Source organism: Podarcis raffonei, chromosome 5, assembly GCF_027172205.1.
Source record: "Podarcis raffonei isolate rPodRaf1 chromosome 5, rPodRaf1.pri, whole genome shotgun sequence".
Classification (NCBI taxonomy): domain Eukaryota; kingdom Metazoa; phylum Chordata; class Lepidosauria; order Squamata; family Lacertidae; genus Podarcis; species Podarcis raffonei.
Window position 1 is genome coordinate 426,299 of NC_070606.1, and position 24,470 is coordinate 450,768.

At 47.5% G+C, this 24,470-nt stretch overlaps 1 protein-coding gene across 5 annotated transcripts in view; it reads right to left on the bottom strand.

The window, feature by feature from the left end:
* Window positions 1-24,470, bottom strand: part of FAR2 (fatty acyl-CoA reductase 2) — a 123,616-nt gene that overhangs the window by 16,767 nt on the left and 82,379 nt on the right. For all 5 annotated transcript variants that reach the window (XM_053387492.1, XM_053387493.1, XM_053387491.1 and 2 more), the window contains exons 3-6: window positions 5,234-5,409; window positions 3,983-4,162; window positions 1,224-1,401; window positions 76-120 (exon numbers count right to left, since the gene is read on the bottom strand). In XM_053387492.1, coding sequence (XP_053243467.1) covers window positions 76-120; window positions 1,224-1,401; window positions 3,983-4,162; window positions 5,234-5,409 — 579 coding nt within the window. The remainder of the gene's footprint in view (window positions 1-75; window positions 121-1,223; window positions 1,402-3,982; window positions 4,163-5,233; window positions 5,410-24,470) is intronic.

Genomic DNA, 24,470 nt, shown 5'->3' on the forward strand with positions numbered 1-24,470 from the left:
GAGGTTAATATGAGGTTGCATATTACTGAGGTCCAGCATCTCAGGAACCTAAGAGTTCTACTTGGTGACACATACCGCAATCAAGAAAATGCATGGTCCATTGAACTGATCAATCCACCCCTGAAAAGAAAAATAATAAGGGAAAGCAATTATGGAGAGGGAAATTTTGAGTTTCTATTATTGGGGGGGGGGGGAGTTGAGATTATGCATAGCACATTTCCCATACTCCAATCTGTGAATCTGAAGCCTTTTTTCTGCCTGAGATTGATGGTTTTTATTGATGTGAGTCAGCAAACAAAAGTGGGTTAAAAATATGGTAAAAAAATAAACATGGTAAAAAAATAAACATAGACCACTTTTTAAAAGAGTGTTGAAAATGGTTTTGGAGAGGTTTTGCGTTCTGTGACATTCACATATTTTGTCTAAGCAAGCTACTGGTCAAATAGGTTTTGTAGATTTTAGAAATAAAAAAATATTCCAAATTCATTTACCAGAGGCAAAAGTGGAATGAGTGGACACATCCCTCTTTCAAATTGACTCCAAATTCTCTCTCTCTCTCTAAAAAAAGGATGGTTGTGGCAATGCTGGGATAAGATGACTACGTGACTTAGGCACTCATCAATCCACCACCTAAATCCAATTCACTAAAAAAAACACAACTAGTTTTTTTGGTTTTTTAGAAGAAAAGGTGCTGGTACATGAAGTGCCACACTTTTAACCTTTGGAGGACAAAAGGTGTTGGTACCTTTGAGCACCCCAGAAAAAGCACTGCGAAAAGCCATCCTCATCTGCTTATGTTAGCAATCACCACTTGCCCAAAAGATTCTGCCCAAAGCAGTTCACCACATTCTAAGTAAACAGCAGTAATACAAAAAGCATGATAGGAATAAGTACAAATAAGCATAGTGTTAGGGAATAACCTCAAGACTTAAATCACAGTATTAGTTGTAGGTGCTTTATAAACGAGTAATGAAAAGTTGTTATTTATTCACCGCAGGATGCATTCATTCCCACACAAAATTGGGAATGAATTTCCCCAAAGGGGTATGGAGAAGAAATCCATGGTCCAGGATCCATACGGTTCTCCTTCCTTCCTCCCCTTGTTGCCAAGAAGCAAGACAGTCCAAGGACAGTCCAGAGAGACAAAATGCTGGGAGAAAAGCAACAGCTGCAGTGGGAATTTTCATAGTACTCAACAGAAATGGAAGAGCAGTCATGCTTACGGGGAAAGGTTCTTGCCAGCTGCAGCACACGATGGATGGTCGAATGATGGCAGTATTTAGGTTACCTTTCTCTTGCTGAATTACGTACTCTGTCAAGGATTTGGTGAATGTGTAGGTGTTGGGCCAATCCCCAATCAGTTTGGGTGTGATCTCTTGAATGAGGGACTCATCCATCCCCCTAACAGGATAACAAAAAAACAACAACCACCCATTGAAATATAGCCATGAAAAGAAACGATGCAAAGGAGGAAAAGGGGAATTAGATTTGTAGAACAGCCATCAAAATAAGATGGACAAGATTTCAGCACTCCTCATTGCAAGTTAAGATATTATTTTTATTATTACTATTATTATTCTTACTATTATTCATTAAATTTATATACCACCCTTCATCTGTAGATCTCAGGGCAGTTCACAGGCTAAAATAAAAAATACAAATACAAAATGCATGATAAAAATAAAAATAAGAACAAGAACAAAACAAGCCTATAATCCCCCCTCCCACATACACATTTAAAGGAACATTGGAAGAAGCCAGGAGTCTTTTCCTGCTGCATGACTCCCTCCCTCTACCTACTAGAAAAGGAATTGTAGAATGGTAGATTTGGAAGAAACCTCAAGCATAGGAGCCAACTTAGGAGCCAGCTCTTAGGGGCCATGAGGTCTTCACCCCCAATAAAACATTAGAGGAGGCACCCCCCCCCCAGTTGATGGCCATTGCCATTCAAATTATTATTATTATTATTATTATTATTATTATTATTATTAATGGGTTGGGTTTCAAATGGTGTGCATGCATCATGTGATTATGTGACGCGGGGCTTACCTGGGGCCCCCAATTCAAGCTGGCACCCCTGACCTCAAGGGTCATCCAGTCCAGCCTCCTAAACTGCAAGGATCTTAAATGTAACATCCAAGACAAATGGCTGTCCAACCTCTGCTTCAAAACCTCCAAGGAAGGAGATTCCACAACTTCTCATAGAAGTCAAACAGCTCTTACTGTCAGAAAGTTCTTCCTGATGTTTAGTCAGAATCTCCTTTCTTGTAACTTGAATCCATCCAAGATGGAGACCCTTTTGTTCGGTCTGGGAGATTATAAATGATGACATGGGAAGGTAGAGAGAGGAATTTGTGGTTGGGGAAGCAGAGTGAGGGTTGCAAGTAACAAGAGGGGGAAAGATGAGTCTAGTCTTACAAAACTTACAAAAACAGCATTTAGTAGGGGAATGGATGGGCCATATTTTTAAAAGCCTATTCAAAGCTCTGCTGCTTAAATTTTAAATCTTTTTTATTTAAAGGCCAAACTGCTAAATGATGAAACAACACAAGTTTTTACCAGGTATCCCACAGGGGAGGCACAGGAAGAATGTAGTTGGTCAAGGGAGCCGTGGACTCAAAAAGGTTGAAAACCTCTGGTACAGAAAAAAGAATTTGAAAAGATACAGCCCTGTGTAGCAGCTACTGAAATTTCCTCTTCTATGCAATATTAAAAGTACAGAGTCTTTTTCCTTCTTGTATCTGGCCACCTTACCTACTAAATCCAATCTCCCTCTTCCCTGCTTAGCGCTCCCCCCCACCCCCGCCACAGAAAGGAAACAAATAAATCTTTCCACATCACTTTTTATACCAAGCCAGGAAAATCAAATAGCACAGGCAGGGACAGGGCCTTTAAAAAGGTAACAACCCTAATTATTACTTGAACTTATATTATTGACAGTCTACAACCAAGAAAGCTAGACGGCTTGGATGCAAACATTTTTCTCTAGTTCCTTTTAATATGGAATTCAGCATCAACTCCTGATGTGGATACAATTTTATTTAAAGGCAGCCATGTTCCCCTTTGCTGGCTTCCTTGTTAATGAAGTGCGACAATTAATCTCTGCAAATCAGAAGTCACAACATCTGAGGGCCTCAGAGCAGCCAGGGTAACAAGTAATCTGCCATATCCAAAGAGGTTTTTCTTAATCTAATGCTCAGGACAATCAGCTTTAAAGGGTATGCTGAGGCAAAAGAGCAGCACAGGACATAAAGGTAGCCTGGCATACCCTGGCAAAGCAGGCAGAATGTCTCCAAGCAGAATGGCAGGCAATGCAGAAGTTCACATTCACACCAGAAAGCTGCTTCTTGTACTTAAAATACTTTTTGTACTTAAAATACTTTTTGTACCAGAACTGCAAATGCTCGTAAAGATGGATTCCCAACCCCATACTTGATGAATACAGTGATAGGGGAGCTTCGGAGGAGAGATGTGGTGTGGGCAGCAGAGCTCCTTAACTCACCTCTCTTCCTGGCCATTCCCCCTGGCTTCCTGCTGAGCCTCTTGCCTGTCTTGACTGGGGAAATAGACTGAAGGAGTTGTGGGGGGAAGTGCTGGGGGGGAGGGTTAAGAACTCGCCATGCTGCCCACAAATGTTTCCTGTTTCCCTGTGACCAGCTTGGAAACAGATGGGTCATTGGCCTGATCCAGCAGGCCTCTCCTTATGTTCATAGTTTCCTCATCTCTACATTTACATTCTTTGGCAAATATCAGCTTGGAAAGTGATCAAGGTAGTTGGTGATTTGCCCGTTGATTATCTTTTTGGGAAAGCTTTCCCACTTAATCACGTAGGGAGGGAGGTGATGAAGATGGGAAAACCCTGCAGAACTGGTAGCTGGGATAGCACCACAACAGAGTGGCTTCCATGTGCCTAGGAAGAAGCACTTAGTGTTCCAAAATCATGTTTACATCAGCAGGAGAGAAGTTTATTTCCATCACTTACTCTACAAGATCAAAAAGTTTCTGGGGATCCATAGGAGGAGGATAAATGACTTCATCTATGTAACTCCGATTACAGTATGCATAGGCAGTTGAAAGGTGGATGAAGGCCTTGAGGTTCTGCATCTGGTGGCCCAACTTCAGGAGTTGCTTTGTTCCCATGACGTTTAACAGAAGGGCTTGCCTGGTTAAGAAAGCATTAAAAGGTTATTAAGAAGTCCTGTTGGCATGACCATCTAAGTAAGCATCAATAGAGCTACTTCAGATGTTTAAGGGGAACATGAAGAAAAGTAAGCGATGCAGCCCGCACTTCCTTCCATGTTTCTGGATCTTGGGTGAGATCTGGAAGTCACTGGTGCTGCTCCTTTTCTTGTAACTTAGGATGTGCCTATATCTCTGTGGTATTCTACAACCTTGTCTGCAGAACACCCTGGGTTCATCCATGCCACCTTATCGAAGGATCTCAGCTATCAGAGCAGGGTGGGACCTCTTTTGAGCTAGAGAGGAGATGCTGCAAATCAAACATAGGGCAACATGGTCTTACATAAAAGGTTGTCTGCTCAAGACTCCCCCAAAGAAACACTGCTTTGGGTTAGGTGCAAAGTTGGAATTGTCTTTGTACCTCATGATCTAAAGTACTGTGATATCAGTTCATTGAGAATGCTTAGTGAAAAGTTTGGATGAAAAGCTAACAGAATGAAAACATGTACTTTCCCTTTCCTTCTCGATGGAAAACTGTTCAGATATTTTTTAAAAAATCTGTGGACTACTGACTATAAGTGTATGTTTATAACTGAGCAGGAATTCCTTATGTTGCTATTTGTAATGTGTGGCTATTTTTATTTATTGCAACTCATTGTTCCCGGAAGGAAGAAAGGAAGGAAGGGGTGATTTTCTTGATACAGAAGATCAGGAGTGTTTGCCATGACCAAGCACTGTCCACCCTTTAAAGTTCAGTGTCTGAGTGCAGAACTCCCAAACTGATGTTTGCTCTGATTCAGTTCTAAAGAACGAGTTTTCAAAGGGAAAGCTTGGGACAAAAAAGAGAGAAGAAACTCAGACCTGGAGTTTTAAAGCACAACAAAAGGTAAGTGTGGATAATTCCTAAGTGAATGTATGTACTCTTGTAACTCTTTTCAAAGTGAAATTCACCATACTACTGAAGTGTCCCATTGAGCTCAGTAGTTTTACTTCTAAGTAAACCTGATTAGGACTGTGGGGTAAGAAACACAAAGGAAAAGCAAGCATAACATACCTCAGTGGCTCATCAAAGCGAATTGTTGCAGCACAATGGAAGACAATGTTAACTTCGGAGAGGAGCTCCTGAGCATCCTCAGGAGCAATGGCCAGATTTGGCTGGGTAAGTTCAGCATTGATTGGTTTAATCTTCTCATAGAAGTTTGGCCACACTTTTCTGACTCTGTCAAACACCTAAACACAAACACAAAACACAGATAAGTGAGAAGGAGGACAGGGAACCAGGCAGAGGGCCTTCTTGGTAGTGGTGCCCACCCTGTGGAACGCCCTCCATCAGATGTCAAGGGAATAAACAACTATCTGACTTTTAGAAGGCAGCCCTGTTTAGGGAAATTTTTAATGTTTGATGTTTTATTACGCTTTTATATTTGTTTTTTTTTTTAAAGTAATTTTTATTACAGATTTTTATAACAGCACAAACATATAACAAATACATAAACAAACAAAGAAAAACAAAAACAAAAACAGAACAAAAAACATGTACCATTTCGTATCTTAGTTTCTTATACCTTACTTCCCCGACTTCCTCATGCCTCCCTTTTCTGTATTCCAAGTTCTTATCAATTACTCAGCAAATCTTCCCTTATTTTAATTAAAATTTAAACTAATCTTCCTTATTCTCCTTGTCTTAACCATTACTAATAGTAACCATTTACTTTCCAATCCAACATCATTCTAACTTTCATTAATTTTGTAATATTTCTTTAAATAGTCCTTGAACTTTTTCCATTCTTCTTGCGCTGCTTCTCTTCCCTGGTTTCGGATTCTGCTCGTCATTTCTGCCAAGCCCATATAGTCTATCACCTTCATCTCCCATTCTTCCAGTGTGGGTAAATCTTGCGTCTTCCAGTACTTCGCAATGAGTATTCTAGCTGCTGTTGTGGCGTACATAAAGAAAGTTATATCTGTCTTTAACACCCCCTGGCCGACAATACCCAAGAGAAAGGCCTCTGGTTTCTTGGGGAAAGTATATTTAAATACCTTTTTCAGTTCATTATAGATCATTTCCCAGAATGCCTTAATCGTCGGGCACGTCCACCAGAGGTGAAAGAATGTACCTTCCTTTTCCTTACATTTCCAACATTTATTGTCAGGCAAATGGTAAATCTTTGCAAGCTTGACTGGGGTTATGTACCACCTATAGATCATTTTCATAATATTCTCTCTTAAGGCATTGCATGCCGTAAACTTCATCCCGGTGGTCCACAACTTTTCCCAATCAGCAAACAAAATATTATGACCAATGTCCTGAGCCCATTTAATCATAGCTGATTTAACCGTTTCATCTTGTGTATTCCATTTCAGCAGAAGATTATACATTTTTGACAAATTCTTAGTACTGGATTCTAACAATTCAGTCTCCAATTTTGATTTTTCCACCTGGAAGCCAATTTTGCTGTCCAATTTAAACACTTCATTTATTTGATGATAGTGCAACCAATCTCTCACCTTGTCTTTTAATTTCTCAAAACTCTGCAGTCTCAGTTTATCCCCTTCCTTTTCCAGAATTTCCCAATATCTTGGCCACTTCGACTCCATATTTAACTTTTTAACTGCCTTAGCTTCCATTGGCGACAACCACCTTGGAGTTTTGTTTTCCAGCAAATCTTTATATCTGAACCAGACAGTTAATAGTGCTTTTCTGACAATATGATTTTTAAAACTTTTATGTGCTTTAACCTTGTCATACCACAAATATGCATGCCACCCAAAAATATTGTTAAAACCTTCCAAATCCAAAATGTCTGTGTTTTCAAGAAGCAGCCAATCTTTTAGCCAGCAGAAAGCTGCCGCTTCATAGTACAGTTTAAAGTCTGGCAGGGCAAACCCCCCTCTTTCCTTTGAATCCGTTAAAATCTTAAATTTAATTCTGGGCTTTTTGCCCTGCCAGACAAATTTAGATATGTCTTTCTGCCACTTCTTGAAACAGTCCACTTTATCCATTATTTGTAATGCTTGAAACAAAAACAACATTCTTGGCAATACATTCATTTTTATAACTGCAATTCGGCCTAACAAGGAAAGCTTCAAATTTGACCAGATCTCTAAGTCTTTTTTCACTTCTGTCCAAGTTTTTTCATAATTGTCTTTAAATAAGTTCACATTCTTAGCTGTCATATTTATACCCAGGTATTTCACTTTTTTAACCACAGTCAACCCCGTCTCATTCTGAAACCTTTCTTTTTCAACCTGTGTTAAGTTTTTCTCCAATACCTTTGTCTTTAACTTATTCAATTTAAATCCTGCCAATTGACCAAACTCTTGGATTATTTCCAAAACTCTTTTCGTACTAGCTTCTGGCTCTTGCAATGTAAGTACTAGGTCATCTGCAAATGCTCTCAGTTTGTATTGTTTAGCTCCGACCTGAATCCCTTTAACCAACTGGTCCCTCCTAATCATATTAAGCAAAACCTCCAGGACCGATATAAAAAGTAATGGGGAGATGGGGCACCCCTGTCGTGTCCCTTTTTCAATCTTGAACTCTTCTGTAACTACATTATTTACAATTAATTTTGCTTTCTGTTCAGAATATATTGCACCTATACCATTCTCAAACCCTTGGCCTACCCCCATCCCCCGGAGGTTCTTCAACATAAAACTCCAAGAAATGTTGTCAAAGGCTTTCTCGGCGTCCACAAATATCAAAACAGCCTTAGTGTTTATATTCACTTCCAACTTTTCCAAAATGTCAATTATATTCCTTACATTATCCGACAAATGCCTTTTCGGGAGAAAGCCTGCTTGGTCCCCATGAATCTCCTCCATCAAAACTCTTTTCAGTCTCTTTGCTAAAATGTCAGCAAAGATTTTGTAATCCACATTCAATAACGAGATGGGTCGGTAGTTTTTAAGTTGGGTCTTTTCAGTCTCTGTCTTTGGTATAAGTGTAATGTAGGCCTCTCTCCACGTGTCGGGTGCCCTTTTCCCCTCCATAATCTCGTTACAGACTTCCTTCAAAGGTTGTATCAACCCTTCCTTCAGAACTTTGTAGTATTTGGAAGTCAGTCCATCCGGTCCTGGGGATTTGCCCAACGTCATACCTTGAATGGCATCTTCTATTTCTTGTGCTGATATCTCCTGGTTCAAAATCGTCTTACTTTCCTGCGAGACCTTTTTCAGCCCATTTTCCTCGAGGAATTGTTGTATATCCATTTCCTTCTGCGGCCCTTGTGTGTAAAGTTGTCTAAAGTAGTTCTGAAAACAGTTCCTAATTTCTGCTGGGTTACTTATGTTCTTTCCTTCCACTTCTATATTTGTTACCGTGTTGAGTTTTTGTCTCTTCTTTATTTGCCAAGCCAATAACTTGCCACATTTATCAGCAGATTCAAAAGTCTTTTGTCTCATTTGCTTAATTTTCCACTCTAATTCTTGATTCGTCAGTTCCATATATTGTGTTTGATAAAGTTTGATTTCTCTTAAAATCTCTTGTGATTTTGGCTTCAATCTTAGTTTCTTTTCCCCTTCTTTTATCTTTTCCAGAATTTTTTCCTTCCTCTCATTTTGTTTTCTTTTCTTTAATGTATTTTGTTGTATCACGCTTTTATATTTGTTGGAAGCTGCCCAGAGTGGCTGGGGCCAACCAGTAAGATGGGTGAGGTACAAATAATAAAATTATTTTATTGTAAACAATGAGGCTCAGACAAATGCTTTCTCCATATATTTATCCACAAAAATGTTACATATAAAGCCATTCTTTTCTGAGCCTGCTAAAAACATTTTTCTTCAGACAAGCCTACCCAGATGCTTAGGAAGTTGAGGGAATACCATCAAGAGGTGTATAAATTTTATGAAATAAATAAATAAAAAGAACATGAGAAGACAACAGATAAATTCAACTCAAATCACATAATGATTCCACATTTCAGTGGAAGTTCAGAGGCATTGTAGGGAATTAAAGATGGTGGGTAGGTGCAAATGGAGCATTGTCCAGATTGCATCACCCTCTGTGTTGCAGTGGTTAGTGTGTTAGACTAAGGCCTGGGAGAGACCAGTATTCAAATACCTCACTTGACCATGAAACTCACCAGGTGACTCTGGGCCAGTCTGTCTCTCAACCTAGCTGACCTCACAGTGTTGTTGTTAGGATAAAATGGGGGGACCAAGAACCTTTTAGGTCCTTGGAGAAAAAGGGAGGATATAATTGCAATAAGAACAACAATGCATCTGCTCTGCTTACATGACAGGTTTCCCGAATACAAAATTACTGACTATTCCTAATGATAGGGATATGTGTATTCTGAGATCAAAAATAGAAAATAAAAATTGGCACCCAGCCAATTCAAATTCTGCACCAACAAAAACTGAATGATGCATATGCCATTTTGCATAATTTATTCTAGTTTTACCAGTCTGGGGGCAGAGGGACACACTAAAAGCACCCACCAAAAATATTACTCAGTCACATCTCTGTCTACAGACATTTCAGTAAATATTCGAAGACGGTAGAGATTCTCAGGATAAATTCTGTCCACCACTGCAGGCAACAACTGTGGGTAGCCTATGGGAACTTCCAGGTATTGTAAATGGATTGTTCTCAACAAGTTTTTTTTTTTAACTTACCGGATTTTTTTAAAAATAATAATACTGGTGATTAAATGGTGCTTGTGTGTAGAAAATGGGCTGGCATTTTTATGATAACATCATGTAGAGGCTGCAAAAAATAACGCCCATCCACAATAACGGCCATCTTGAAACACTTTATACATGAAAAATCAGCTTCACCGCTGTATGCAAGCTTCAGGCAGTTATGCAAACTCAGCTTTACCCTATGCCTCTTTGCTATCTCATTTCTTTTGCCCTTTCTTTTCCACTTAAGCAAACATAGCAGAAATTTATTATGCCTACTTAGAATAATTAATTGCTGCTTCTGAATAACTGAGCTACAAACAGGTTTTGATTAGATTTAGTGTTAGGGTGTGCTTGTTCAAAAAGGTAGAGATGCCACTTTCAGTAAACAAAAAGCTGATTATTCCTAAAGCATAAAGAACAGCAGTAAGTAGCATGAGGCACTGACACAGTTTCAGTGTTTCAGTGCTGTCTGGGGTCAGCATCATAAGTTATCCTGTTCAAGCAGGTACTTAGACTCTGCTTTTAAATAGTTATTTATTTATTTATTTATTTTTATACCGCCCTATACCCGCAGGTCTCAGGGTGGTTCACAGAATAACATCAGAATATAAAACCACAAAATATATAATCAAAATAAAAACAACAACAACCCAATAACCCCCCCAACACATTTTAAGCCATTTTCCAATAAGGATGCCAGTACTATGACTTAATCACACAGTTCTGAATTAGAAATGTACACCATTTGCTTTTTAAGCAGAGCTGAATATCTGTTTCAAGCACATATTTAAAGCTCTGGACCTAGTAAAACTTCCTGTGCAAGAAAAGGGGTGGGGGAGTTTGTCAGTCCTAGAAAGATTCAGTAGAAAGAAAGAAAGAAAGAGTTTGGACTTGATATCCCGCCTTTCACTCCCCTTCAGGAGTCTCAAAGCGGCTAACAATCTCCTTTCCCTTCCTCCCCCACAACAAACACTCTGTGAGGTGAGTGGGGCTGAGAGACTTCAAAGAAGTGTGACTGGCCCAAGGTCACCCAGCAGCTGCATGTGGAGGAGCGGAGACACGAACCCGGTTCCCCAGATTACGAGACTACCGCTCTTAACCACTACACCACACTGGCTCTCTAGAACAGATAAGGATCAAAAGGACATATTTTTTCACTACTCTGCCCTCCCCACCTACCAATCAGATCACAGGTCACAGCACTGCCAAAAGAAAAACATGAATTTGTGGCACAGATCCTTTGGGATTCTCTTTATTTTAACAAGGGATCCCTTCAAAATCATCATCATATCATGTCACCTCTGCAGCCACAGTGAATTGATGGAGGATTTGTTTTGTAGAGAGAGAGGTTTGGAAGAAAGATTCTTTATCTCTCATAGCAGAGTTAAACGCAATGGTAATTGCTTCAAGCACACTAAGATTTTACATCTGCTCTCATCCACCTTTAAACAAATGTTCCCCATGAAAATACTTAAGCTAGAATAAATCACAGACACTTGGCTTTGCAAACAGGTGAATATTTTACTCACACAGAGGATACCGCAAACAAGTCTCAATCCACTGGCAGTAAAGCAAAGAAAAATGGTTTCAAACTACTTAAAAAGAAAAGGACTTGCTTTCCTTACAAAAAAGGATAGTGCAACCTTGGTTAGCAAAGTTGCAGCCTGTAAAATCTCCCTTTTCGAGAGATTCAGTTCACTTGGTTTTTTCATGCGATTGGGAGCTACAGTCACATGGCTTCTTGTTTATTCGGGAAAGCAGGAAGAGAAAGAAAAAGAAAATGGGAAGGAGAAAAAAATAGGGAGCCTACTAAGCTCCACCCTCACCGGGACCCTCAAGTTAACTGTTTCATGCACGCAAATGTGAGTCACTAACTGTATACTACAACAATTTCCCTTCTCTGACAAGTGCATGCATACATGCAAAGAACTTACAAAAATACAGCATGTCAAGAACCCCCAGAGAGTCCCATCTTGACCTGAAGGTTCTTGAAGCTGTCTCTAGGTAGAGGTATGGTCAGTATGTCAGCTGTAAGTTGGGACAATAACTGATTCCATAGCTCTGTTCTAGACAAGTTCACAAATGTATCTCACCCCAATGTGTCTGTATAAAAATCATAAAGGTCCATGTCTTGAATCCACTTTTCTGTGCCATGATGATGTTCCAAGTGATCTCTGATTTTTACTGTGTAGTGTATAGACATCAAAATAAGCTTTTATTTGATCACACACACACACACACACACACACGGAAATCCTATGGGAAAAAGCCATGTAAATTCATGATTATCTGCTTTTATTTATGAGATCCAACTTTTACCTTCATTTTGCATCCCTAAGGGATTTTTATCAAAATTCTCTTTGAGTATTGTCAGAGGCTCAGGAGCAGAAGAGCAGGGGAGAGAGCAGATAGAGAGCGGAGGAGAGGAATCAGAGGGGAGCGTAGGGGAATATGACAGTGGACCGAGAGATTCCATGAGCTTCTCCAGCGAATCAGAAGATTCCCAGGAGAGGGCGCCTATGGTAAGGGCGAGGCGAATCCCAGAGGGGACGATCCATAAACAAGGAACCAGAGGGGAGTCCCAAAGGAGCAGCGGAGGAGTAGGGCCAGTTTCCCCACCAGAGCACAGTGGGGGGGAAGAGTCACGTGAGTCAGGACCATCTTCTCCTCCATCGGGGAGTGGGGAGAAGGAGGGAAGGCCAGGTCCAGCTAGCCTCCCCGAAAGGGGGAGCAGTGACACAAGTGTAACGGTCAGAAGGAAAGTGGGAGGCTGCGCGCGCGCGCCAAGTTCAAATGTGGAGGAGCGCGGGACAGCAGAAGACCCGGATTGGGAGCCAGGTCCTAAAGCCCGAAAGAGGGGGGGGGGAGGAGTCGGGAGAATCAGCGTCAGAAGAATCTCGGAGGGCAGAGACTCCGACTAGCAGAAGGACCCAGAGAAAGAAGGAACAGAGGAAGAGGTGGAGTAAAGCTAGAATCTTAAGCTGGTGTCAGGGGGGCGGAGATTCAGATGGGACTTCTACGATCTGACGGATAGATGTAGCGTTGCGCGCTGCACGTCTGGAAATGAGACTGAACTTCAATAAAGACTTTTAAACTTGAGCAAGAAGCAGCGTTGGTCTTGTGTGAGCTGGGACCTTGGGCAGCGCTGACAGTAAGTCCCATCTCTCAAAAACTCTGCAAGCTCACGAAGATAGGCAAAGATGACTACAGAGGAAAAAATCAAGCAATTGCAGGAAGCGGTGTCAACGCTCTACGCAGAATTGGCTGCGTCTAAGAAAAAAGAAGGAGAAACAGCTGCGCTCTGCCAGGATCTGCAAGCCAGGTGGGACAAATGGGGAAAGGAGGGGCAGCTGGGAGCCAAGCCGGAGGGAGTTGCCCTCGGGAAAAGGGGGGCAAGCCTTGTGACCCATTTTGACGGGAACCTGCAGCAGTACCCTAACTTCAGAGCAGAAGTAGTTTTCGCGCTCAATTTGCTTCGGAAAGATTTTAGAGATGAGGAGGAGAAAGTGGGTTTCATAATCACTCATCTGCATGGGGAAGCTAAGTCGTGGCTGCGAACCTTGTTACGCGAAAATGACCCCGCCCTCAAAGATTCAAGCGCCTTTATTGGAGCCATGGACGCTTGCTTTAAATCAATGGTGGATGTGGATGTCGCTAGAAGGGAAATGCATGGATTGCGGCAAGGAAAAGCGACGGTGCGCCAGTATCATTCCCGCTTTTTTGGGTTAGTAAATGTGCTGGGCTGGCAGAAGGACTCAGCTGCCGTCAGGGATCTGTTCTGGGAGGGGCTGAATGGAGCCGTGAAAGATGAGCTGGCGAGGGGAGAGAGACCCCAAAATACAACAGAAGTTGTCCAAAGGGCGCTCGCAATTGGGGTGCGCCTGGAAGAACGCCCGTGGAGCAGGGAGCAGGGGGGAAGAGCAAACACGTCAGTTAGAACGACTCCCTTCCTACCCAGAGAGACAGAGCGCGCTCAGTCCACGCCTGCTCTGATGAGGGGGGAGGAGCCAATGGAAATCGGAGGTGCAAGGGCTCAGACAGCAAGCAGAGCCCAAACACCAGGAGCAGTCAAGGCGAAGGCTCCTAGAGGGAGCAGGAAGTGTTACATCTGCGACAGTGCACTGCACATGGCCAAAGAGTGTCCCCAGAGGCTCCAGAAGCACACTGCAGCCTCAGCAACTGTTAAAGGAGCAATTCAGCAGGAGGAGCAGCCCCAGGGAAACGGAGGAGCCTGGTTGGAGACAGAAGCACTGGGGCTCAACCAGGCGAGTCAGTGAAGCAGTCCCCAGAGATTTTGCAGCCCACAGACCCCCTCCCACCCAAACCAGTGGTGCAACTCACTGCATCGCTCCAGCTGCCCGATGGGCTCACCCTGGAGGTCCCTATTACCATTGACTCTGGTAGCAACGCAGACTTTGTAGGGTTGGACTTCGTCAAGCAGCATCGCATAGCACTCCTGCCAGCCACGACGCCCCTAAATGTTGTCACAGTAGATGGCAGGAAGATACTGGGAGGAGAGGTGGTACAGCAGACACCGCCTCTGGTGATGCAAATTGGGAACCACCGTGAAGTCATCAGTTTCAACGTCACCCACCTGTCGGACACGCCCATAGTGTTGGGCATGAGTTGGCTGGATAGGCACAGACCGGCATTAGCGTGGTACCAGCGGCAATTGACCTTCTGCTCTTCCTACTGCGCAGCGCATTGCATCCAGACCTGGCAGGAAGAGGAGGGGCAAGAGGATGCACCGCAGCTACACCTAGGCATGGTGCAAGCGGTGCCCAACAAGTACAAGGCCTTTTTGGAAGTCTTCTGCGAGAAGGAAGCAGACAAGCTGCCTCCCCACAGACCCTACGACTGCAAGATTGACCTCCTGCCAGGGGCGACGCTGCCGACTGGGAAACTGTACTCCATGTCTGAAGACGAAATGCAAGAACTCAGGGAGTTCATAGATCGCAATTTGAAGCGGGGATTCATCCGGGAATCCAAAGCAGTGGGGGGCAGTCCCGTGTTTTTCGTGAAGAAGAGAGACACGCCCGAACGGAGGCTCATAGTGGATTATAGAATCATCAATTCCAGGACAAAGCCCACAGCATTCCCCATGCCCAAAATTGACGACCTGCTCGCGACGGTGAGGAAGGGACGGATCTTCACCAAGTTGGATCTACGAGGGGCCTACAACCTTATACGCATGCGGGAGGGCGACGAGTGGAAGACAGCCATGTTTACGCCTTTAGGAACCTATGAATACAGAGTCATGCCGTTTGGTCTCCAAAATGGCTCCCATTGTTTCCAAGCTTTCATGCACCACGTGCTAGCGGGACTCCTCTACAAGAAGTGCGTCTGCTTCTTAGATGATATCCTGATCTTTTCGGACTCGCAGGAGGCGCACGAGAAGGACGTCAAGGAGGTCCTGCAGAGACTACGGGAGCACAGACTTTACGCCAAACTGGAGAAGTGCCAGTTCGACACGACAGAGGTGGATTTCCTGGGCTACAAGCTGTCCGACAAGGGACTTGCCATGGACAGCGCCAAGGTCCGCTCAGTGTTGGACTGGAAGAGCCCGCGCAACCGGAAGGAGGTCCAGAAGTTCGTCGGTTTCGCCAACTTTTATCGCAAGTTCATCAAGGGGTTTGCGAAGGAGACAGCAGCCATCACGGACACCCTCAGCTCCAAGAAGAAGAAGTTCACCTGGACGGACCAGGCGGAGCAGTCCTTTCGGAGGCTCAAGCGTCTCTTCGCGTCCGAAGAACAGCTGCTACACGTAAACCCCAGCAAACCGATGAGGGTTGAAACGGACGCCTCGGACAGAGCGGTGGGGGCGGTCCTGTTGCAGCAAGATCCGCAAGGGGACTGGAGACCGTGCGCATTCTACTCCAGGAAGCTCAGCACGTCGGAGCAGAACTACACCATCTGGGACAGGGAGTTGCTGGCCATTCATGCCGCTTTCAAGGCGTGGCGGCACTTCCTCGTCGGAGCCAGACACACAGTGCAGGTTCGCACGGACCACAAGAACCTGGAGTACTGGCGCACGGCGAAGTTCCTGAACCAGAGACACATCCGCTGGGTGGAGTTCTTTGCAGATTTCGATTTCCGGATAGAATACATCCCAGGAGACAACAACGTCATGGCGGATGCGCTATCCAGGAAGCCGCAGTATCTCGAGGAAGCGGCACCGGCAGCGGCCAAACACATTTTCGCACCAGAGGTGTGGGCGTGCGCTTCAGCCGCAGTGGACCTGGACGCAGTCCGTCGCGCGCTACAGGCGGATTCGTTTGCGCAATCCAAGATGGAGGAGGTGCGAAACGGCACAGCGAGGGACGACGAGTTCCAGATACGCGACGGACTACTCCTCCGCAAAGGGTCTCTCTACGTACCGGGAGACGACCTTCGCGCGAGAGTCTTGCAGCAGCTGCACGACGCGCCCAGCGCTGGGCACTTCGGCAAGGACAAGACGGCGGAATTAGTCACCAGGGACTTTTGGTGGCCCAAGGTGCGGGGAGAAGTTGCGGATTACGTTTCCAGGTGTGACACCTGCCAAAGGGCCAAGCCAGTACACAGGAAGCCGGCGGGTCTGCTGGAACCGCTGCAGACGCCGCTCGAACCATGGGAGAAAGTGGCCCTGGACTTTGTTACAGATCTGCCCAGTTCGCGCGGCAAAACAGCGGTACTCGTGGTCGTAGACCTCTTCACCAAGATGGCGCATTTCATTCCGTGCGCGAAGGTGGCCACAGCGGAACAGACCGCCAAGCTGTTCATAGACCACGTTTTCAAAGCTCACGGCCTGCCGCGGTCCATCCTGTCCGACCGGGGCCGCCAATTCATCTCGAACTTTTGGCAGAAGCTGCTGGGCATCCTGAACGTCAAGATCAACTTAGCGTCGGCACGACACCCGCAGACCAACGGACAAGCGGAGAGGGTCAACGCCATCATGCAGCAGTACCTGCGATGCTACGCCAATCAACAGCCCTCGACCTGGGTGGACTACTTACCGCTAGCCGAGTTTGCCTACAACAACACGAAGCACGGGTCTACAGGGGTGACACCGTTCTTCGCCAACAATGGGCGCCACCCCAGAACCTTCCCGGGGTTGGAGACCGAGGCAGAGGGGGAGCCACGGGGGGCAGAGCACTTAGCCGCAGAGTTACAGGAGGTCCATGAGCAACTCCGAAGGCACTTGGAACTCGCGAAACACGCCTACAAGATGCAGGCAGACAGGCACAGGAGGGTTGGGGAAGACATACAGGTAGGGGACTGGGTCTGGTTAGCAGCTCAGGCAGTGCCGGCCAGAACGCTAGCTAAGAGGAAGCTAGGACACAAGCAGCTGGGACCTTACCAGGTCGCGGCACAAATCAATCCAGTGGCCTACCGGTTGACACTCCCGGAGGGCTCCAGAATGCACCCAGTCTTTCACAGGTCAGTGCTCACGCCTTACAAGGCGCCCCACAGGTTTCAGGCGCCAGGGAACGCACCAGCTCCACGTGGCCCATCGCCAACAGGGGAGGGACCACAGAGGGCGACGCCACTCAACGAGGTCACAGAGATTTTGGACTCCAGATGGGGGGAAGAGGGAGTTGAATATCTCCTCGCCAGGGAGGGTACTCCGGCCAGCGCCAACGAGTGGGTGCCGTGCTACGCCGTGGAGGAGCACTATCTCAAAGACGAGTTCCATTCGATCTTCCCACACAGACCCATGCCGGCGGAGTATTTCGACGACTGGCTTTTCACACCCACACTGTCAGCCAGCACGTTCCAAGGTTTCTCCTCAGATGAGGAGCCGACGCCGGGGATGAGCTCCCCGGAGGGGTCGCTCTCGGGGTTTGCCACGGACCGCTCCTATTGGTGGGACACTCAACCAGAAGTGGGGTGGAGCAGGGAACTGCTGAGGGGGCCCTTGCACACAGCCTCACCCGAGGGACCGGGTGGAGAGGAGGACATGGACGTGTGGGGGGAGGATCTTGGTTTTGAGCACGACAGCAGAGAAATGGAAGCAGGGGAAGTCGACGTCGACGAACCCATCGTGGGGGGGCCTGATCCCGCTGGCTGGTTGCACACCAGGGGGAGAGAACGGAAGCCAGCACTCACACCCCCAGCGCTGGAGCACCTGGAACCCACACCCGAAGAGGGGGAGGGGGGGAGGGGGGGCTTCGAGGGGGGGATGGATGTCAGAGGCTCAGGAGCAGAAGAGCAGGGGAGAGAGCAGATAGAGAGCGGAGGAGAGGAATCAGAGGGGAGCGTAGGGGAATATGACAGTGGACCGAGAGATTCCATGAGCTTCTCCAGCGAATCAGAAGATTCCCAGGAGAGGGCGCCTATGGTAAGGGCGAGGCGAATCCCAGAGGGGACGATCCATAAACAAGGAACCAGAGGGGAGTCCCAAAGGAGCAGCGGAGGAGTAGGGCCAGTTTCCCCACCAGAGCACAGTGGGGGGGAAGAGTCACGTGAGTCAGGACCATCTTCTCCTCCATCGGGGAGTGGGGAGAAGGAGGGAAGGCCAGGTCCAGCTAGCCTCCCCGAAAGGGGGAGCAGTGACACAAGTGTAACGGTCAGAAGGAAAGTGGGAGGCTGCGCGCGCGCGCCAAGTTCAAATGTGGAGGAGCGCGGGACAGCAGAAGACCCGGATTGGGAGCCAGGTCCTAAAGCCCGAAAGAGGGGGGGGAGGAGTCGGGAGAATCAGCGTCAGAAGAATCTCGGAGGGCAGAGACTCCGACTAGCAGAAGGACCCAGAGAAAGAAGGAACAGAGGAAGAGGTGGAGTAAAGCTAGAATCTTAAGCTGGTGTCAGGGGGGCGGAGATTCAGATGGGACTTCTACGATCTGACGGATAGATGTAGCGTTGCGCGCTGCACGTCTGGAAATGAGACTGAACTTCAATAAAGACTTTTAAACTTGAGCAAGAAGCAGCGTTGGTCTTGTGTGAGCTGGGACCTTGGGCAGCGCTGACAAGTATGAATTTTAAAACCCTTAAAAATAAATAAATCTGCATGCATCTATAAGAAAACATTCTACAAGAATAAATTATAGTGGCACACCAGGTGATATACAAATAATAAGATGAAAACATACTGTATTAAATAGCTTGTAGTTGCTGATCTGGAAATTTCATTCAGGTAATGATCATTCAGGTATGAAGAAAGAAAGAGAGACTAACTGTCAGCGCTGCCCAAGGTCCCAGCTCACACAAGACCAACGCTGCTTCGTTCTTTAGTATAAAAGTCTTTATTGAAGTTCAGTTTCACTTCCACACACGCAGCGTGCAATGCTACGTCTGTAACTTTAGACCGCCGAAGCTCCATCTGAATCTCCTCCCCCCTAACACCAGTTTAAGATTCTAGCCTTACTCCACCTCTTCCTCTGTTCCTTCCTTCTCTGGGTCCGCCTGCTAGTCGGGGTCTCACCCTTCCTAGACTCCTCTGACGCTGAGTCCCCTGACTCTTCCCCCTCCCTCCTTCGGGCTTTAGGACCTGGCTCCCAATCCGGGTTTTCTGCTGTCCCGCGCTCCTGCACATTTGAACTTGACGTGCGCGCAGCCTCCCACTTTCCTTCTGACCGTTACACTTGTGTCACTGCTCCCTCCTTCGGGGAGGCTAGCTGGACCTGACCTTCCCTCCGTTTCCCCACTTTCCGATGGGGGCGTGGTCATCCCTGACTCATCTTCTCTCCCCGCTGGAGGAGAGGCTGGTCCTGACTCATGTGACTCTTCCCCCCCACTGCGCTCTGGTGGGGGAGCTGGTCCTGATCCTCCGCTGCTCCCTTGGGAGTCCCCGCTGGCCCCTTGCTTCTGGTGCGTCCCCCCTGGGACTCCCCTCGCCCTTACCATAGGCGCCCCCTTCTGGGAATCTTCTGATTCGCTGGAGAAGCTCATGGAATCTCTCGGGTCACTGTCATATTCCCCTACGCTCCCCTCGGATTCCTCTCCTCCGCTCTCTATTTGCTCTCTCCCCTGTGCTTCTGCTCCTGAGCCTCTGACACTAACTATTTTGAAGCAGTGTTAAATTTCATTATGAAAAGATGCAACTTACAAAACATTGTGAATAGGGTCCAAAGAACTCAACAGCATGGTGGCCACAGCAGGAGTTTGCTTGCAAATAAATGTTTCCAGAACAATTATTAATTCAATTAAAGGCAATTGAGTTAAGGCAGAAATGCATCAAGAATAATCTGCTCAAATATTTTCTCTCTCTAATTACTGCTGCTTCTTAAACTTATCTTTCAAGGAAAGGGGCAAAGACATAAGGAAATATTACACATATGGCCTAGAGGCCTCATCAGTGCTGTTTGGCAATTCTGCAGAACCTTTGCACTTGACTGGAGGGTCTTCTGAAGTTGTCCACAGTGCATGTCACTCTAAACCTACCGGAAATCCCTGAAGTCAGTCTTTGAATGTTTCTCTGACCCTTGTTTGCTTTCTTTTGCTATGTAAACTCCCTGAAATGACCTCTTGCAGAAGTTATCTTAGGAAAGCACTACAGCCCAATGGCCTATCCAGGCGTTTGCAGAACTGTAAACTTAAAGAACAGTGGGGCTCTCTCTGGATAGAGCAGCTGGGACTCTGAAAGAGCAGGCAAGGGAGTTTCTTTTGTTTTGGCTGCTTCTTGAACTGCTGAGCTGAGAGCCTGAGAGCTGAGACTAAGAGATCTTGATTTCCAGGGAGAGAGATATTTTGGCAGGCAGCATTTTCTCACATCCCTAGAGAGCTAATTAATTTTATTTGCAGAAATGTCCATACCACCAACATTAAGAACAAATATGGTGGCCAGCAGCAGAAGATCAACAATAAAGTTGCATTAATGAAACCACAGAGGAAACCTCTCTGTTGTAGAGCAGGACCAGAGGGCTTACATCTGATGGTGGGTCTCAAAAATAGATTAGGAAGCTGTTGGCATGCTGCCCACCCTGTGGCACAGCATCCTCTCTGACTGAGGTAGTTTCAAGCTTGGTGTTGGAGGAACCCTACATGATTATGCTGTGTGACTCCAACATCCATGCCAAGGCTGTTCTTGAACTAGCTCAGGATTTCATGGCCTCCATGGTCACCACGGGACTGTCTCAGGTTGTTACCAGCCTGACACACAGAGCAGGAGATATCTTTGGTTTTTGCTCCCAGTGGAGTGAGTAGTCTGTAACCAAAAGGCTGGCTAGCTGCAGCATCCCACTGTCATGGTCACACCAGTTTCTGGTTAAGTCTGGGCTTATGGCAGCTATGCCCCTTGGCACAGGTGGGTGACTCACTAAGACAGTCCATCCCCAGAGACTGGTGGATCCTGATGGAGACTTTCCAGAAGAGAAAAGGCAAGGCTGTTGTCTTGGGGAATGATGAGGGCTGTTGACATTATCGCTCTTTAGTTCCCCCTCTGGTGCTGCAGAGCCCATAAAGCTCCCTGGTATTTTAGTGAGCTGTGGGTAATGAAGAATCTTGGAGTACTGGTGGTTTTGATCCCACTCTGAAACTGACCGAGCACGAAGCAGATAATATAATTGCACTTACCATGCAGCAACAAAAGCAGTGAAGAAGTTCTAATATGCTGCTTCTCAAGCATCCAGCAGAGCTTTTCTGGACTTTCTTGGTCTCTCCAGAGCTCTGGAGGCCTCCTGTGACCGTTCTAGGGGTTGCTCGTGCGTAAGTTGTCGCCACTCCTGGCTAGGTTACCTGGGTGAACCCTTTCTGTCTGGACAGCCTCTCACCGTGGCTGTCTCAATCGCTGGCAGAATCCGTCAGTGGGCGTTTCTTGAACTTCTTCCAGCAAAGAAGTTCTTTGACGCCAAGTCTCCTCCTACTCTCCCTGCGCGGAAGTCTTCTGCGCAGGGAGGGTGTGGGCAGCGGAGGACCCGTGCTCTCCCCGCTGGTCTCTGGCGAGGAGTCCTGGAGCCCCCTCGCCGATTCCCCCTTCTGCCCCCCTTCTCCACTGGTGCTACGCTGATTTCCTTCCCAGCAGATGGGCTGCCTCTCTCCCTACTGGGACCCTCTCCGGCATCCCTCTGGAGCCTTCCCTCCGCCTCCGGCTCCGATGGCAGTTCCCTGACATCCACCTCCCCCCCAGGACCCCCTCCACCCCGGCCCGATTTTCCGATTCAACCTCGTCCCTTTCCTTGGCCGACGATGCGGGGAATCCCCTGAAGGAGCTGTCACCATCCTCTGAGGATTCAAAACCTGCTTCCCACCCGCTCCGATCTCTTGCCGTGGGGTGGGCCTCCCAGTCTGATTCTTCTCCCTCTGACACCTCCCCTTCCTCCTCTTTGGAGGCAGGAAAACCCACGAAGTCCCCTTCGTCGTCTGTGGTCCCAAATTCTTCCTCCCAGAATCTCGCTAGTGGTTTTGGTTTATCCGGGCACAAACTGTGGAATTCTCCCACCAGATAGCCATCCTTGATTGATTCAGCGGGGACCCACGTGTTTTCTGAACTGGGTTCTCCCTCCCAAGCTACCAAGTACTCCACCTGGCGACCTCGCCACCTTGAATCGAGTATTTCCGTGGCTTGGTTGCGGTGTTCCCTCTCCTCTACCAGCGGGTGGGTGGTGGCTCCTCCCTCCCACCCCGGAAATTCCCGCCCCTCCCTGTACGGTGAAAGTAGAGACCTATGGAACACCGGATGTATCTTCATGCTGTCAGGCAACTTGAGCTTCAATGCCACGGGGTTCACCTGCTGTGTTACCTCAAAAGGCCCCAGCTGCCTAGGCTGCAACTTTTTGCACCCTCCTTTAGGGGCAACCCTTGGGTTGACAACCACACCCGGTCTCCCACCCGTATGGCTTCCCCCTCCCGACGGTGCTTGTCCGCCTGCCTCTTGTAAACTTCCTTGGCCTGCTCCAAGTTCATCTTGAGTTGCTGGTGCAAGGCCTCCATTTCTTCCACAAACTGCTCTGCCACGGGTACACTCCATGCTTCCTCCCCCCTCCCCGGGAAGGCCCTGGGGTGACATCCATAATTGGCCATGAACGGGCTCATTCCCTTGGACACATGTTCAGCGTTATTGTACGCAAATTCAGCCAACGCCAGTTTCTCTACCCAATCGTTCTGTCTCTCGCTGACGTAGCAGCGTAGGTATTGCTGGAGTATACTATTCGCTCTTTCTGCTTGTCCGTTGGTTTCCGGGTGCCTCGCCGTCGAGAAGTCCACCTCGACCTGCAGCAAGCTCATGAGCTTCCTCCAGAACCGGGAAGTAAATTGTTTTCCGCGATCTGAGATGACCCTCGAGGGAGCCCCATGCAGCCTGAAGATGTGATCCACAAACAACCTGGCTGTCTCCTCTGCCGTCACCGCATGTGAGCAAGCTATGAAATGGCACATCTTCGTCAGTAGATTGACTACTACCATGACTGCTGCCTTCCCCCTTGACTTGGGCAAATCTGTCATAAAATCAATGGACACCACCTCCCAGGGTCTTCCCGGTGTGGGTGAGGGTTCCAGTAACCCTGCGGGGGCAGCCCTCTCCCCCTTTGCCCTCTGGCAGCGGTCGCACCCCCGTACGTCTTCCCTCACCTTTGGCCACCAGAACTGCCTGGTGACAAGCAGCATGGTTTTGTGCTGTCCAAAGTGCCCAGCTGTTGGGTTGTCGTGGAGTTGTTTGAGTACCTTCCCCCTCAAGGTCTCCCCCGGTACATACAGCGCCCCCTTATAGTACAGTAGCCCTTCCTTTTCCTCAAACCCTCCATGGTCTTCCCTTCTGTCCCAGAGTTCCCTGATTTTCGTCTGAGCGAACGCGTCTGTCAGGGGCTCAGGAGCAGAAGCACAGGGGAGAGAGCAAATAGAGAGCGAAGGAGAGGAATCCGAGGGGAGCGTAGGGGAGTATGACAGCGACCCGAGAGATTCCATGAGCTTCTCCAGCGAATCAGAAGATTCCCGGAAGGGGGCGCCTATGGTAAGGGCAAGGGGGGTCCCAGGGGCGACGCACCAGAAGCAAGGGGCCAGCGGGGACTCCCAAGGGAGCAGCGGAGGATCAGGACCAGCCCCCCCACCAGAGCGCAGTGGGGGGGGAAGAGTCACATGAGTCAGGACCAGCCTCTCCTCCAGCGGGGAGAGAAGATGAGTCAGGGCTGACCACGCCCCGATCGGAAAGTGGGGAAACGGAGGGGAGGTCAGGTCCAGCTAGCCTCCCCGAAGGAGGGAGCAGTGACACAAGTGTAACGGTCAGGAGGAAAGTGAGAGGCTGCGCGCGCGCGCCAAGTTCAAATGTGCAGGAGCGCGGGACAGCAGAAAACCCGGATTGGGAGCCAGGTCCTAAAGCCCGAAGGAGGGAGGGGGAAGAGTCAGGGGACTCAGCGTCAGAAGAGTCTAGGAAGGGTGAGACCCCGACTAGCAGGCGGACCCAGAGGAGGAAGGAACAGAGGAAGAGGTGGAGTAAGGCTAGAGTCTTAAACTGGTGTCAGGGGGGAGGAGATTCAGACGGAGCTTCGGCGGTCTAAGGTTATAGACGTAGCGTTGCACGCTGCGCGTGCGGAAGTGAAACTGAACTTCAATAAAGACTTTTATACTAAAGAACGAAGCAGCGTTGGTCTTCTGTGAGCTGGGACCTCGGGCAGCGCTGACAGCGTCGTTTCTAGTAAGCCTGGCCAGTTCTCGTTTCCCAACCAACGCTCCCCCACACACCCATCGGTTCTCCGGAAACACGTGTCAGATCTCTGGCGGTCCCTCTCCTTCCATGTACTCCGGCTTCCGGGAGAGAGCAT